At 43.1% G+C, this 15,656-nt stretch overlaps 1 protein-coding gene across 1 annotated transcript in view; it reads left to right on the top strand.

The window, feature by feature from the left end:
* Positions 1 to 15,656, top strand: part of slc12a7b (solute carrier family 12 member 7b) — a 75,488-nt gene that overhangs the window by 25,904 nt on the left and 33,928 nt on the right. Inside the window, 2 exon segments of the mRNA XM_048265807.1 lie at positions 13,068 to 13,162; positions 14,663 to 14,794. Of these exon segments, the coding sequence (XP_048121764.1) occupies positions 13,068 to 13,162; positions 14,663 to 14,794 (227 nt within the window).

Genomic DNA, 15,656 nt, shown 5'->3' with positions numbered 1-15,656 from the left:
GTATGCAGTAGCTACACTGTTTACATGGTCAGGCTGTTGATACATAATTATATGTATAGTAATTATACTCTAAATGTTGTGTACAATGGACGTGTAATCAAATGAATCCGCTTACTGTTAGTGGTCTCTGGTTTAGGGGTGCATGGCATGATGACCTGAACTTTCCTGACTGTACAAGTTAAATAGCTTCGTTATCTCAGTACATGCAGTCTGTGTGCTGCTTCTTTTGAAAGACTGTTTTCCATATAACAAATAAATAATTAAATAAATAAAACAGCACCTTGCCACCAGCTGTTGAAGTAGCCTAGTCCCTTCCTGTTGAGCATTCTTCATAAGCAGACAGTTGGACTGAGGAAGAAAGGACAGACTGTTGTCAATGAAGGTGCTCAGTTCCTCAATGTGCGAGCCTAGTTGGTATTTTTTTAAAAGCAGCTCAGTGTTTCATGGTTGTAAGTGTACTGTTTGTGTTATTTCAGTCATATCTTGCTCACAGTGGGACCAGGTGGGTTTATATTATCCAACAGTTTGTTTGCAGATTCAAGGTCCACTGGAATCGCCACGCAACCTCCGTCTCTGTCTGCGTGCGTACTCCCAGGGCTGTGTGTTGGTGCGTTTGTGTGTTTTTATTTGCATGAGTGTTAAGCTGATTCATTAGTGCCGTTACATCAGGAGGAAATTGCTTCCTCTTCTTTATAGGTCTGAGAGAGAGATAGAGAGGCTAAGAGAGAGAGAGAGAGAGGCAGAGAGAGGCAGAGAGAGAGGCAGAGAGAGAGAGAGAGAGAGAGAGAGAGAGAGAGAGAGAGAGAGAGAGAGTTACAGGTGCCAGGTTTACCCACAGGAGCAGGAGCACACCTAGATCGCGGCGTAGATAAATAAGGCACAAAAAATAATTATCAGAGATCATCACCAGCAACATGATCTGGGCTGAGGAATCTCTGTGAGATTGCTGTCGACCACCCTCTTGTGCTGCTAAGTTTATTTATCTCCTCACTGCAGCCCTGTTGTTTTGCAGTCATTGGGTCTGTTCATTATACATTGTTTTAAAATCACTACAGCTGGTGTCAATTAGGCTGTGGTCGGACTTGGAGCAGGGGAGTAGGGAGAGAAAGAGGGGAGAGGGTTTTTTATGCCTGCTCTGCATCACAGTGCCCCCCTCTGGAGAGGTTTGGTATTGTTTTGAGTTCATTTGTTGCAACCTTCATTCTCACGTCAGATTTGCCAGATCTATGCATTTATTCAATTTGTATTTGCTTGTTTGTTGATACAGACCATTTTTTATTAATAGATAGATACTTGTATGATAGAACATTCTCGTGTTTGTGTGTCTGTTTTGTCAAACTGAAAGTAGACAAATAAATCATACAAGTCTTGCTGTTATCAAAATTATGGAAGTGTTCTATCATATGAGTCATATGAGTCACAGGAACAAATTCCACTGACTGTGTCGAAGAACTGAGGAAGTCTGATCAGTAAAATTCAGTTTATAGGTGACTGAAACCTCTCATGAAGCAATATCAGGTCACAAGTTATCACCACACTAATGATGACATCATTCCCAATCTAATAGCTTTTTAACGAGTTACCTTAAGCAGTCATTTATCAAACAGTTATTTATATATATATATATATAGATATATCTTATACAATATTTATTTATATATAATATATAAGAGAAATAATGTTGGAATGTAGGAATCTTTTCTAAGGAACTGTTCAGAGAAATCAGTATTGCAGGAACAAACGAAAAATACTTTGGCAGTGACTGAGTGACAAAGATGTTTTTACTTTTCTTTAGGAAAGACATGATCTATGGTGTGGAGAGAGAGAAACAGAAAGAGAGAGAGAGATAGAAATCCACGGTGTAGGTTGACACACAGACAGAGAGAGAGAGAGAGAGAAAGAGAGAGAGGCTGAGATAAATCCACTGTGTAAGCTGACACACACACACACACACACACACACACACACACACACTCCTGTAGCCGTGCACAGTGCTGTGTGTCTGTATGCTCAGGTCCACGCTCAGCTCTTTAGATTTGTGTCAGGATTTGACCCCGCCTCTTGGCTCACACACGCCCACACACACTTCCCCCCGCACTCACACCCGCCCCCTCACACACACACACACACACACACACGCTGAATCCTGGATCTCCTGTTATGTAACCAGAGCTGTGTTTCACCTGAAGGCTTTGCTCAGCTTAAAAGCTCTCGAAGTCCCACAGTCCTGACTGACATTTCTAACTCACCGCAGCGCACACCTGCTGCTTCCCACCAAAAATCAACATTTAGAAACATTTAACGCTCACATTCAGAGGGGTGCTTAAAACTCAGAAGTCATCACATTTGAATTAGACCACATTAGACTTACAGTAGACCAGGTATTTACAACAAACCTAATTGTTACGGCAGTATTGTCAACAGCTGTTTTTTTTTCAGAGCTGGAACAGACCTGACATTACAAAACAGAGGCAGCTTTCATAACCCTAAAGCCAGCCCAGCCCAGAACACGCAGTCCGAGTCCTCAGTCTGTGAGGGTGATGTCAGTCCGACAAACAAGCAGTCAAACCGAAAGCATGCAGCAATCTTGATATGGACACATGAGTGTCACTTGCCCCACGCACACAAGCGCTGACATTTGTAACTGACCAGCGTTTCATAAACAATGGATGGTAGAGACAAAACAGCTTGCAGAGTTGCAGAGTTGTATTGAAAACAATAGAATGGAATATAATCAAATGTGTCAAAATCAGAGTGCGTCGTACTGATGTCGCTGCCTATGTCATGTCAGGCCAAGACCTGGCCCACATCTGCTGTAATAAACGCTATTTAACGAGCATGATGTATTAGGCACTTAGCTTTTTGAGTGTGTGGAGTCTGTGGCTGTTTAATACCCACATGACTGCGACCAACCAAAGTTGTATACATGTCTTTCCTATGCACCGTACTGTCTGTGCGTGTACTAGTGGTAAATACAATTCCTTGAATCTTCCAGTTCTTCTGTGTGGATGGAGGCTATGAGAATTCAAAATTGAGGTCTCTACCTCAAAGTCTGATATAACCCATGGGGACTTGCCCTCGCTCCTCAAAGCAGTGAATGAACAGGGTGTAGCCTAGGCATCAACAGTCAGTGCAGTGAAACGTTTTGTCTGGTTTGCTTTATATAAGGAGCAGATTTGTCTAATCCCATTAAGTCATTACTGGCCGGTCAGTCAACATGGCGTGGACGTTACTAATTGATCCACAATTGATCTCTTATGCTAGCGGCGTTGCAGCTATGTCACGTGCCATACTTTGTGCCATTATACCTGAGGCGTTAGGGGTTTCCTCGTTAAGAGCATATTCCTCGTCTCAGTAGCATACAGACATCAAACACAACATGCACTTTGTGCCATTATACCTGAGCCTCAGTATATTCCCTCGCAGTAGCAGACATCAAACACAACATGCACTTTGTGCCATTATACCTGAGGCGTTAGGGGTTTCCTCGTTAAGAGCATATTTTGGGAGGATCAATTCGCAGTTCAAGTATCAACCAGTGTGATCTGCCAAAATCCTCTGTGCCATTTCCTTTTTGTCTATATCAGTGATAAAAAATGACCCAGAGAACATGGAATGGTGTCATCTAAGCAAGTTTTGAGCACATTTATTTAGTGTTTTTAACAAGTTTGTATTTAGCACATTTATTTAGTGTTTTTAAGAACAGATAGCTATTTTTTTGTCCATATACAGTAATAGAGAAACATTGCTTCCTGATGACTAAACTGATTGATCCACTGCTCGTGACCACTCCCAGGAAGTGATGGATCAGAGTGGTCCATGTCACAGTATTTTACCCAGGGGCCCATTGGGCTGTCTGAAGTGGTGGATGGTGAATGCTGATTGGTAGCAGTGATCTTAAGGAAGGATTAGCGGAGACAAATGCCTAACAAGGCTTACACACTCTCTCTCTCTCTCTCTCACTCATACACACTCACTCACTCACTCACACCAACTACACACACACACACACGCACACTATCAGCCTGCTGGATCATTTGACTACACACCAATACTCTCGGACTTGTGTGTGTGTTTAAATAAGCGTCAACATTTTTTACAAACCTCTTGTATGCTCTTCTGCCCTTGCAGAAGGACTGGTATACCTCATAGTTCTGAGATGAAACAAATAACTACGTTGTGCAGGACAGTATATAATATTTGTGTAAAACATTCACAAGCATATAATATAACACATCCATACATTGATTGTACCTGTCACTTACAATAGTTATGCATTAATAGTCTATTGTATTGTATCAAACGTGCTAGATAGATAGATAGATAGATAGATAGATAGATAGATAGATACTTTATTGATCCCCAAGGGGAAATTCAAGGGTCTCAGTAGCATACAGACATCAAACACAACATGCACTTACAGCAGAAATCGTAAACATAAGTATAAGTATAAACATATAACTAAACTCCACTGTACAATAAAGACAGTAGAAGATAAGAAAGATAAGAAGATGCTGAGTTATTAGTTAGCTCCTTAGCTTTACTTAAATGAAGAATGCAGCATTATGTTTTGCAAACAAACAGTCTGTGACTGTGAAGAGAGATGTGATATGTAGTCACTCCAGTCAGGAACTTGGTTTCTGGAGGATGGTCGAAAAGAATCTCCCATGATGCTTGCAGCATCTAAGCTTTGGGAGTGTGTGTGTGTGGGAGAGAGAAGAACGAACTGTTGTGTGTGATCTGTCTAAAGACTAGTGGTGTGTGAAGGACCATTTTGTAGGTGTTTAATGGTACGATAGCTGCACAGTGTACTGTATGTAAGTAAACCTCCCTCTGGACACCTTAAGAGACCTGCTAGTAAGAGATATTAGCACCCATGGGTGTTAGCTCACTGGTTAGCATGTCCGCCTTCTAATCCCAGGTGCTGCTCGTTATGGGTGGGAGTCTGGGGCAGGTGCAGGGTTGAGCCTCACGATTGGTCAAAGCACAACGCAGTTAGCCAAGCAGCATTGCCTCTTTTATACTGCTGTTGACCTCCTTTTTTTTTTTTTTCTTCTCCCTTTTTTATCATTGTGTCTCTGTTACTTGCTCTCTCTGTCCTCTGCTTTTTCTCTCTCAAATTCTGTTGCCGAACTCTTGTTTGTGTTTTTCTTTCTCATTTTCATAGTAACAGCATCCCTCTCTCTGTCTCCTCTCTCTCTCTACACCCCTCCTCTCTCCCTCTCTCTATCAGTCTCTCCCTCGCTATTCCCACCCCCTGTGAAGCATACTCCTCCCCTGTGTGTGTGTGTGTGTGTGTGTGTGTGTGTGTGTGTGTAGTGCACGCAGTGATCAGGGATCAGACCCTGAGCTCCTGATGCGTCTCTGCCGTCTCGTTGCCAGTGTCTCACACACACACACACACACACACACACACTCACACACACAGTCACTGTGGATCTACCGAGCGCAGGGAAATCTGGTGCTCTCTCTCTCTCACTCGCCCTCTCCATCATATTCATCCACCGGTCCGTTGCTCAGGAGACCAGCATCCTCACCAGGGACGCACTCTACCACCACCCCGTCACCCCCCCTCTCACCCCAGCACGATGGAGCAGGGGGAAACCTCGCGCCGGAGGGGTAAGTGGCGCAGAAACTGCCCCATGGCTGGGGTAACTAGGAAAAAGCCAGGTAGTGTACTAGGTGGTTGTTGTGCGGAGAGGTAGATTTGCGGTGTGAAGTTTGTGTGGTGGTGGGTGCCAGGTCATTCGGGAGGGAGAGATGATCCAGCCCTAAGAGAATAAGGTCTAGGAAGATGATATGATTTGGGGTTTTTATTCTCGTTGGATTCTTTATCAGGTCATTCTTTTTTATTTATTCTCGTCCCACAAACATTTACTGCTCTTTCAGTCAACTAACTTGCTATAGTTGGGTTTTGTGTGTGTGTGTGTGTGTCTGTGTGTTCTGACCAAACGTTTGGGAAGAATCTCATCGTCTCTTTCTCACAGGCCGTGGGTGACTTAATGGGTTTTTCTTTTCAAATCTCTGGTCTGGTTGTGTTTTTCCTGGAATTGGAGTCTGAGCCCAGAGCAGGTCGGACCCCCCGTGCCCTTCCTGTCTCCCCTCTCTGCAGTGGGGAGGATTTGGGGGGACCAGCGGCGCCCGGCTTGCCCCGTAGCCATGTAGCCTAATACGGCAGGTACATATTGGAGCTTCCGCTGGGCTGGATTTGGCTGGATTTGGTTTAGGCTACCTGGTCAGACTAACGTTACCTTAATTGCTTAGTAGCAGTAGTGGATAAAGAGATTGGAATGACTCTCTCTGTCTTTTGCTCTCTCTCTTTCTCTCTCTCTCTCTCTCTCTCTCTCTCTCTCTCTCTCTCTCTCTCTCTCTCTCTCTCTCTCTCTCAGGCCAGCAGTGAAGCTGTAGGCAGCTTAGGATGCTATCTGAGGTAGCTTATCAGTTATAAATAGTGTGCGTGGCCACTCATTTCCCTCAGAAACAAAGGCGCTCTGGCCCCTAGTTAGTGTTCTTACTGATGCCCGGCTCTCTCTCTCTCTCTCACACACACACACTCACACACACACACACACACACACACACACACACACACACACACACACACACACACACACACACACACACACACACACACACACACACTCAACAGGTGACTTGATCTCCCCAGAGGTCACTCAGCCTCTGTTTGATCCTAGTTGCTGTATTTTGTATTTTCTATTATCTATCTATTATCTACAGTTTATCTGTGTTTCTGTTTCATGTGTTTCCTGCTTTTGAAAACTTCAAGAGTAACTGCTACCATTATTGTGCAGGGGACGAACTAGTTGTATGTATTGTATAAACACAGATATAGAAACAGAAGATTTTATTTCTTACAATTAAAACTTGTTTAAAACGTGATGTTGGCACTGGTGACAGGCTGATTGTATTGACTACTTTTAAAGGGATATCATTGCCTGTGTCTTCAAAGGCTGACAGAAGTTTTTGTGTATGGGTGTAGAAACTTCCTGGTAAACCCCCCAGCACACACACACACACACACACACACACACACATACTTACATAGACACACTCAATCACACACCTGGTCACATGCCCTCCTACGTACACACCCTCTCGTTTTTTCTCTCAGTCACACACACACACACACATTACACACTCTGCTGGTCACACGCACATTATCTCAGTGACAGTCCATTGTTTAGTGCGTGCCTGTGGAGGTCAAGTGATGAGCTTGCTCAAGGACTCTCCACTCTCTGCTCCCGCTACGCCTGACACACTCTCACACACCTGCAGTCATTTATCAACGCAGGCAGGTCATTTCTCCCACCTGCCCCATACACACACACATCTCTATCGCACACACACACATACATTTATCGTCTCCCAGGTGATAATGAGGCCAGAATAGCCTCTCCAGGCGTGTGTGTGTGTGTGTGTGTGTGTGTGTGTGTGTGTGTGTGAAATTGAATGCACTGAACGAGCTCTTGCTCGGTAGCTGGTGCTCTGGGATAATAGGGTTTTAATTGTGGTGAATGCCCCGTCCCTGGTACACAGTCAGAAAGGAGCTGCAAGTGATGTGCTGTCCCTTTTGAAATCTAATCATTTCAAATCTACTTTTTTTTTTGTTGTTGTTTTTTTATCAAACACAACCGTTTAGCAACTGAAAGTGTGTGGTTCTTGTAGTTCAGCTTTTGAAGGAGCAGTGGATTGGGAAGTGTGTGTGTGTGTGTGTGTGTGTGTGTGTGTGTGTGTGTGTGCATGGTGCCTCGCTGTCCTCGTCACCATCAAGTCAGTCACACGTCTGTGGAGAGGAAAGGAAGTCCCCTCAGCTAATGGAAATCATCTGGTTAAATTTCCAAACTTGCAGTCAGTAAATTATGTTTTTGACAGTCACAGACCTAATTCAATAATGGTGAGACTTTGAGACTTTTGGGGTACCTTTATGGTATAAATCTATATTTTGTGTGTGTGTGTGTGTGTTTGCTGCATAAATCCTTAGATGACTGGTTTAGTCATCAAACTCTAAAACCTTAATATTTAACTAGCATTCACAGAGTTCTTTTTGCCAAAATCATGTGTGTGTGTACGCGTGTGACTCACGGCTTGAGGAGTGTTTGTAAACTCTCTGGCGTCAGGATAACTGTGATGTCTGGAAAGGAGTGCGTATGGTGCCTAGGCCGTCTGGGACCCCTGATTGGATCATTGGACTGGATTGGATTGGAGTTGGGTGTTGGTTGGTCGTGGTGCTGCCTGTTGGCATGAATGCAGTCTGGTGCAGCAGCTCACTTAAAATAATGCCAAGGGTGGAGACTGGACTACAATTTTTGTTTGTTTATTTATTTATATTTTATTTATCCTTTATTTATCCAGAAAGGTGCCTTTGAGACACAGTATCTCGTCTGCCAGGGAGTCCTGGCTAATTAGTGTACAACTCACAGAACATTCTGAATGGTTACACTCATATGTGGTGCTTTAGTTTAAAACCACTGAGCTCAGGCATTCATCTTGGCTTGGGCTCTGTGCACTAGCTTACTTGAAATCGGCAAACCAATTTCTTGTTTGTTGACATGGCTGTCAACAAGCATCTGAAGATGAATGCTTTACTTGTACCAAAACATAAGAAACATATTGTACGCGAGTCTTAATGTCCGTGGGCGACTCTAAGGAGCACTGCTGTGTGGCGCTCTGCTCAGCTGCAAGTCGTTATGAAAGCGATTTTAGCTTCCACCTTTTTCCTAAAAACCCCAGCCTACGTGCAGTGGCTGCACAAAATAAGGAGGGAAGGGTTTTCAGTGAGCACACGTGTTGGTAACTCTGAAGCACTCCTCTTCAATGTTGACAGCGATATCAACGAACAACTGGTTTGCTGATGTCAAGCAAGCTAGCGCACCGAGGCCATAGGGGGCCAATGTTGCCATGTCTCATGAAGCATCTAGTTCAAAACCTGTGTGTTGTTCTAGCCAGCGCTTCTTGCTCCATTGCTAGTTATTAATAGGACGCCTGCCTGCAGTTGTGACACTTACAAATGATTTATCCCAGGTGAAAATGACAACAACCCATACTGTGCCATGCTTTTCTGTGTAAAAACGACCTAAGGCAAAGTGTTGCAGACATTTTTCTGCCTTCTTGTCAGTCTCTTGCATAGTTGCCTCTAGACAACTCCCGTCTCACTATGAGAGAAATTGAAAAAGTGAAAGGAATGTGTGTATGGAACTTGAACCAGTGAAAGGAATGTGTGTGTGTGGTATTTTATCCCATCTGGTGGAGTATTTTGGTCCCACATACCAAGTGTATTGTTTTTAACCAATGTATGGGATGCGTTTTTAATGATGGTCTGTTTGGACCAGACCTAGGCCTCTCGTGTGAGGGTTTATTATTGTAGTCTGAGTTATGGAGGAATGAGGAGCATCTTCTTGTCTTCATCCCTGCACAGCTTACCATGCACACACACACACACACACACACACACACACACACACACACACACACACACACACACACACACACACACACACACACACACACACACACACACACACAGCCTCAACTGTTGCACTTTTCCTTTCTCTTGTTGATGCTCTTCTCCTTTCTCTTCTTTTCTTGTCTCTTGTTGTGTTTCCTTCTCTTCCCTTGTCACTTGTTACTTGTCCTGTCTCTGTGTGTGTGTGTGTGTGTGTGTGTGTGTGTGTGTGTGTGTTTGACGGCAGCAATGATGCAAATGTGATGTTATAAACTAGGTCATGGCCGGTCCTGTTCTGCTCAAGTGGAAGTGGCTCAAGCCTCAGGAGAACGGACCATACTGTTTAGCGTCATACCTCACACCTCAACACACACACACACACACACACACACACACACACACACACACATACACACACACATTTGTTCATGCTCATAAGATAGATAGATAGATAGATAGATAGATACTTTGATCCCCAAGGGGAAATTCAAAAAAAAAAAAAATATATATATATAAGGACACTTAATATCCTGTAAATTCCACTATTATAGTCCACTATATTTTCATTCGTAGTTGATTGAAACATCTGTCTATTACCCTGAGGGACTCGTCATTACTTACAGCTGGCTTGCTTGTTCTGATTAAAGCCTTCTACTGATTAAAGCCTTCTAGGAGCTTATTTAATTTATGCCCAGTGTGCAGTCAGTTGCCTTAGTTAGGCTACGTTAGCCTGGAAGGTTTGGGGGTGCAAGTGTGTCTGTAATGGACCAGACATGACCTATGTCAAGAGGCGCTGTCCTTGTCACTCTCTGGTCTTTAACCAGATGTGTTCTTTTTGTGTTAGGCTAAGTTGTCATTGACTCTCTGCTGTTTGCCTTTGACTGTGTGAAGAGTCAGTACCACGGAAGAGTCTTACAATTGAATAGAATAGAATAGAATAGAATAGAATAGAATAGAATAGAATGGAATAGAATTTTTTTATTGTCATTGTACAGGATGCAATGAAATTGGATGGCATTTGTCACCGTTTTCAATGGTATGTGTACCTGGAAAAAGTCTGAAAGAAAAGTAGTTGTAATGTCAAGGCTTTTAGGAAGTCTGTTTTTTTTCCAGGGATTCTGGGAAAACTCAGCCTTGTAATCCACCACAGATGCATAGAGCAAGTCACCATCCAGCCCAGGGACCAGAATTAGACCCGCCACTAAGGCTTCCCCCCAGCATTAGCCTGTCCCTTCAAATAGGATTGGGCCATGTTTGGATTTACAGGGCAAGAGGGCAAAGATGACCGTCACACATGAACCATGCATTATGGGAGATATCGGAGATAACATCTAAAACACACTCTAAAACACTTTCACTTTCTGGCAAAGTTTGACCTGTTCAGACCAGTGTAGTTGGCACATAGGCTGTAACAATGCCGGTGTGTAACACTAGTGTGTGTATAAAGGTATCTATGCAAGGACATGAGGGATTTGTCCAGTCACTACTCTAGGCTTAAGGTGGAAGCCTCTTACAGCAGGCAACAGATGAAGCAGTAAAAGTTACCAGCGTAATGCCACTAGATGACTCGGGCACTTCATTTAAAGAGGAATTTCGGGGCAAGTTGAAGTGGCGTTTTGCACGGTTGCAATTGGATATGGGAATAAGCATCAGCCACCAGCCAAATGATGGTAAAATACGAAAGTGGCTGGCAGATTTCAGACAATTCACACAAAGGAATAATTTAATTTTCAGTGGCTGGTGAATTTGCCTAAAAATCTGCCAGTGACATACATTTTCAAAATGTAATGTCCACCCCAAGTTGCAGAAGGGTTTGGCTTCTAGCCTATATATAGTAACAGGTTCAGGACAACCTTAGTTGGTTCCCAAAGGAATGATTCCTCAATACACATTAAAAGATTCTGCACGGTTTTAGGGAATATTGAAGCTGAATTTAAGATCCTTTAAATTTAATGCTTTTAGTCTTTTTATTTGTATTTCTGTAAGGAATGGAAGCAGTTTGTTCCCAGTGACCTTGACCCTGTCATTTCCCTATTCTTGTTTGACCTTCAGTAGCTCTCTCAATCGATTACGCAATACGCAACTCTGGGTCACGTGACCCCTATTTTACTCTACATGCCTTGTGTTTGTGGAGCGACTGTGTTACCTGTCTATTTTTCATTTTGACGCCCATGTTAGCAGGTCAGCGCATTGGTATTGCCTGCCTGCATGTGAGAGGCACTGAAAGGTGACTTGCTTTCCACACACTCCACGTCAAAACATTTGCTTTCCTCACTGTGCCCCTGAGAGAACGTCAAAGCGTCCGACCCGAGTCGCAGTAGCATGCCGGAATGTTCCCCGGAGTGGCTGCGGAGTTTCTGGCCGTTGTGGGGGAAATGCCAGTGAGAACGATGCCCAGATGTGTGTGTGTGTGTGTGTGTGTGTGTGTGTGTGTGTGTGTGTGTGTGTGTGTGTGTGTGTCTGTGTGTGTGTGCATATGTGTGTGTGTGTATTTGTGTCAGTGTTTATGTATGTGTTTGTGTGTGTGTGTGTGTGTGTGTGCATATGTGTGTGTGTGTATTTGTGTCAGTGTTTATGTATGTGTGTGTGTGTGTGTGTGTGTGTGTGCATGTGTGTGTGTGCGTGTCCGCGTGCGTGTGTGCTATCTAACAGGCCAAAGGGAAATCAGAGTCATATGTGGACCCAGACGAATTATAGTAGTATCATAACAGGCCAGATCTGTGTCAAAGATTGCTGTCTGAGTACATACAGTTAGTGAATTTCTAGTGTTGTGATATTGGCGCCTATGAGCAGAATGATGTGAAGTGTAAAGTGCCATATTTAGGGGTGATGTGTGAGTTGCGATGGTTGTGTAATTGCATTATGGGAAATGCAGGATCGTGTTGTGCTGTGAAGTTTAGTTTAAGTCACTAAAATCACTGATGCACACCCCAAGTGTGTTCTTCTCTGAAAAGTAAAACAAGTCAGATTTTATTTGTTCCTATATAAAGCAAATTTAATTTGCTTTATATAGGAATTTAAAAAAAAATTTAATTAGACACTTAAAAGCCAACCATGTTTTGACCATTTTGACCATAAGCTGCTACACCCACATTCTCTCTCTCTCTTTCTTTCTTTCTCTGTCACACACACACCCCACTGTGGCTTTTTTATTGATTTATTTTGGTCTGACTTATTTTATTGATTTATTTTACTAGGCCACTTACACAACCATCAGCAGTCTTCAGATCGCCAGTAAGCCTTGGTCTTTCAGTTTGGTTCCATGTAAACCTCAGAACACATTGGTTAAGTCCAGATATTTATCACATCATGAAAAGTCATTAACATTCTGGCCTGTAGTGTACAACCATCCGCAGCCTTTTACTGCTCTGACCAGGACAAGTGAGCAGAAAGCATTGATTTTCTCTGTGACCCAATTTAAAGCGGATCGATCCGGAGCCATGAATGTGGGATTGTGGACTCTAGAACATTCCATGTTTTGCTTGAAAAGAACCGTGTGTGTGCAGCATGTGTTCTCCCTTTGTATGACGCGTGTAGTGTGGGATGTCGGTGGTGTCAGCCATGTCTCATAATAACCTTTCTCTCTCTCCCAATGTGCTTTCAGGTGATGGCAACCCGAAGGAGAGCAGCCCGTTTATCAACAACACAGAAAATGACAAAGGCACACTGTACGACGGCAAAAACATGGCCTTGTTTGAGGTAAACACACGGACATACACATGCACACAAACAAACACACACACACACATTAGGGCTGTTAAAATAACTGATTAATTTCGATTAATTAATTTGAGAAAAAATAACTGATTAAAAAAATAGCGCAGATTAATCGATTCCGTATGACCTTTCTAGTTAGCCGTATAGCCGTTCTAGTCAGTAACCATTAGATTGTTAAATGAAGGAGAGAGAAGAAAATGTGCTGCCTACAGTAGATCATTGATTAGAACATTTACTTTGAAAAAAACAGCCTGATGGTGTTGATAAAAATAAAGTGTTGATTAAAATAAAGTCCTCTGTAGTGTCTGCAGCAAGGAATTTGCATATCACAAAAGTTCGTCAACTCTAAAGTCGCACATCAATGCAAAGACATTGTTGACATTGAGGGGAGTGTTAGTTTATTTTCATTGTGTCCCCTAGGTTATATCTGTGGCCTGAAATGCCTTGTATGTGAAAAAAAAAACTTCTTCCTCAGCATATTAAGTCATATCATAGATTATTATGCCCATTATTTGAACAGTGAAAATAATAATAAAAGAGTTTTTGAACTTTAATGTCACTAATGCTGATTATTCAATGATTCATTTGAATTTAAATATTTAAAATACTTTCACAGTAAAAATTATATATGCGATTAATTTAGATGAATTAATCACAGAGTATGTAATTAATTCGATTCATTTTTTTAATCGATTGACAGTCCTAACACACATATATATATATATACATATACACACACACACACACACACACACACACACACACACACACACACACACACAGGCACACACACACACACACACACGCACACGCACACACACACACATGCCACCTGAAATGCGCATCTTTCACCATTAAGAGAGACGGTCGGTCACAGGCAGCAGAGTGCCTAAGAGAGATGGTATGGCTGGTCAGTCATCGAGCGCTTGTGACGGATGGAGTGGTAGAGGTGGATGTTGTGCTTCTGATCGTCTGAGAGGCCCTCTCTGGACTCTTGGAGATCTTCCCTGCTGGTTTTGTTTTTGGCTCCCACTTCCACAGCCTCTGCAAGACGGCAAACCACCACTCGTCTCACTTGTAGTTTTTTTGTTGCATTTTGAGTAACATAATTTGCCTGCAGCTTGGTCTATTTTCATTCCTGTGAATGTCTAAGCTGCTATTACATGGGTATCCTTTTTACTATATATTTATACATACACACACACACACACACACACACACACACACACACACACAAATATATATATACTTATTACTTATAGCCTTCAGTTGGAAAAAAAAGCCTGTCATTTTACAAAATACATTCTAAGTTTTGATTTAACGAATGAGCATAGTGTGGAAAAGTGTGTTTTTTCAAGAAGTCAAGCGGACCAAAACAGGCCACACAAAAAAAAAACACACGCACACGTCTATTTCTTAAGGCGGAAATCATTGGTGTCTGTTGAATGAACGTGTCCTGTGGCTCTTGTTTGTGTGTTGCAGGAGGAGATGGACAGTAACCCCATGGTGTCGTCGCTCCTCAGCAAGTTGGCCAACTACACCAACCTCACGCAGGGGGTCAGAGAGCACGAGGAGGCCGACGACGACGAGGGAGCCAAGAAGAAGGCTGTCAAGGTGACGAGCTTACTGTCCAACACTGGCCTACATTCTGACAAACACCCTCCTGGACTGTTGACCATCAGCAGCAATTGAAATGTTCCCGCTGGCGAAGCACTCGCGTTCAGGAAGTCGCCCTTGTGTGAAGTTCATGCCAGAGCTGTTCAGTTAGACATTTTTTGGCTGTTGTGCCAACTTGTTAGTTCAAAAGACATTGAGTAGTAGTGGAAGTGTGCACATCCCCACCAGTGAGAACAAATGGAACTAGAACTGCAAAGGAATGCCTGAGGAAGACCCAGCCGGGTTGAAACCTTGCAACACAATAAAATGGGAGTTTTAGCAGAGTGCGGGCATTTCATTCCTTTGCAGTTCTAGTTCAAAGGACATGCCATCATTGAAGTGCCCTCTATATGTTACCACATAAAACCAGTTCTGATAGCTGAAACAAGCCAAAGCTGGATATGAGTAGAGGCTGCTCAGAGCTAGGTCCAGATATTTCACCCACATTAGGATGACTTAAACCACTAGGCACGTATCATGATGAAACCTCGCGTAGTGTTGCGTAGATGCAAATGTCCTGACCTGTTTGTGCTAGCATTAGTTCAAAGAGGCTCTGTGATTGAACTGCCCTGTGATTTGAACTGAGCATACATCGCTATCTACATACCTCTGTGCATTTCTCTGATCTTGTACTCTTTTGCAAGCCATACATTGCATAATAGACTTCCTGACCATGTTCTCTGCACTTTGATCGCCCACGCAAATATTTTATTTTTCTGCCTGCCTCAAAAGTTGGCGTTCTCAGGGGGGGAGAAACTTGTTGGCGATCTGTGAACTTCCCTTGCCAGCATCAAGGGGCCACAGAACACCGACGAGCACA

Source organism: Alosa alosa, chromosome 16, assembly GCF_017589495.1.
Source record: "Alosa alosa isolate M-15738 ecotype Scorff River chromosome 16, AALO_Geno_1.1, whole genome shotgun sequence".
NCBI lineage: Eukaryota > Metazoa > Chordata > Actinopteri > Clupeiformes > Clupeidae > Alosa > Alosa alosa.
This window is presented reverse-complemented; position numbering and strand designations above follow the sequence as displayed.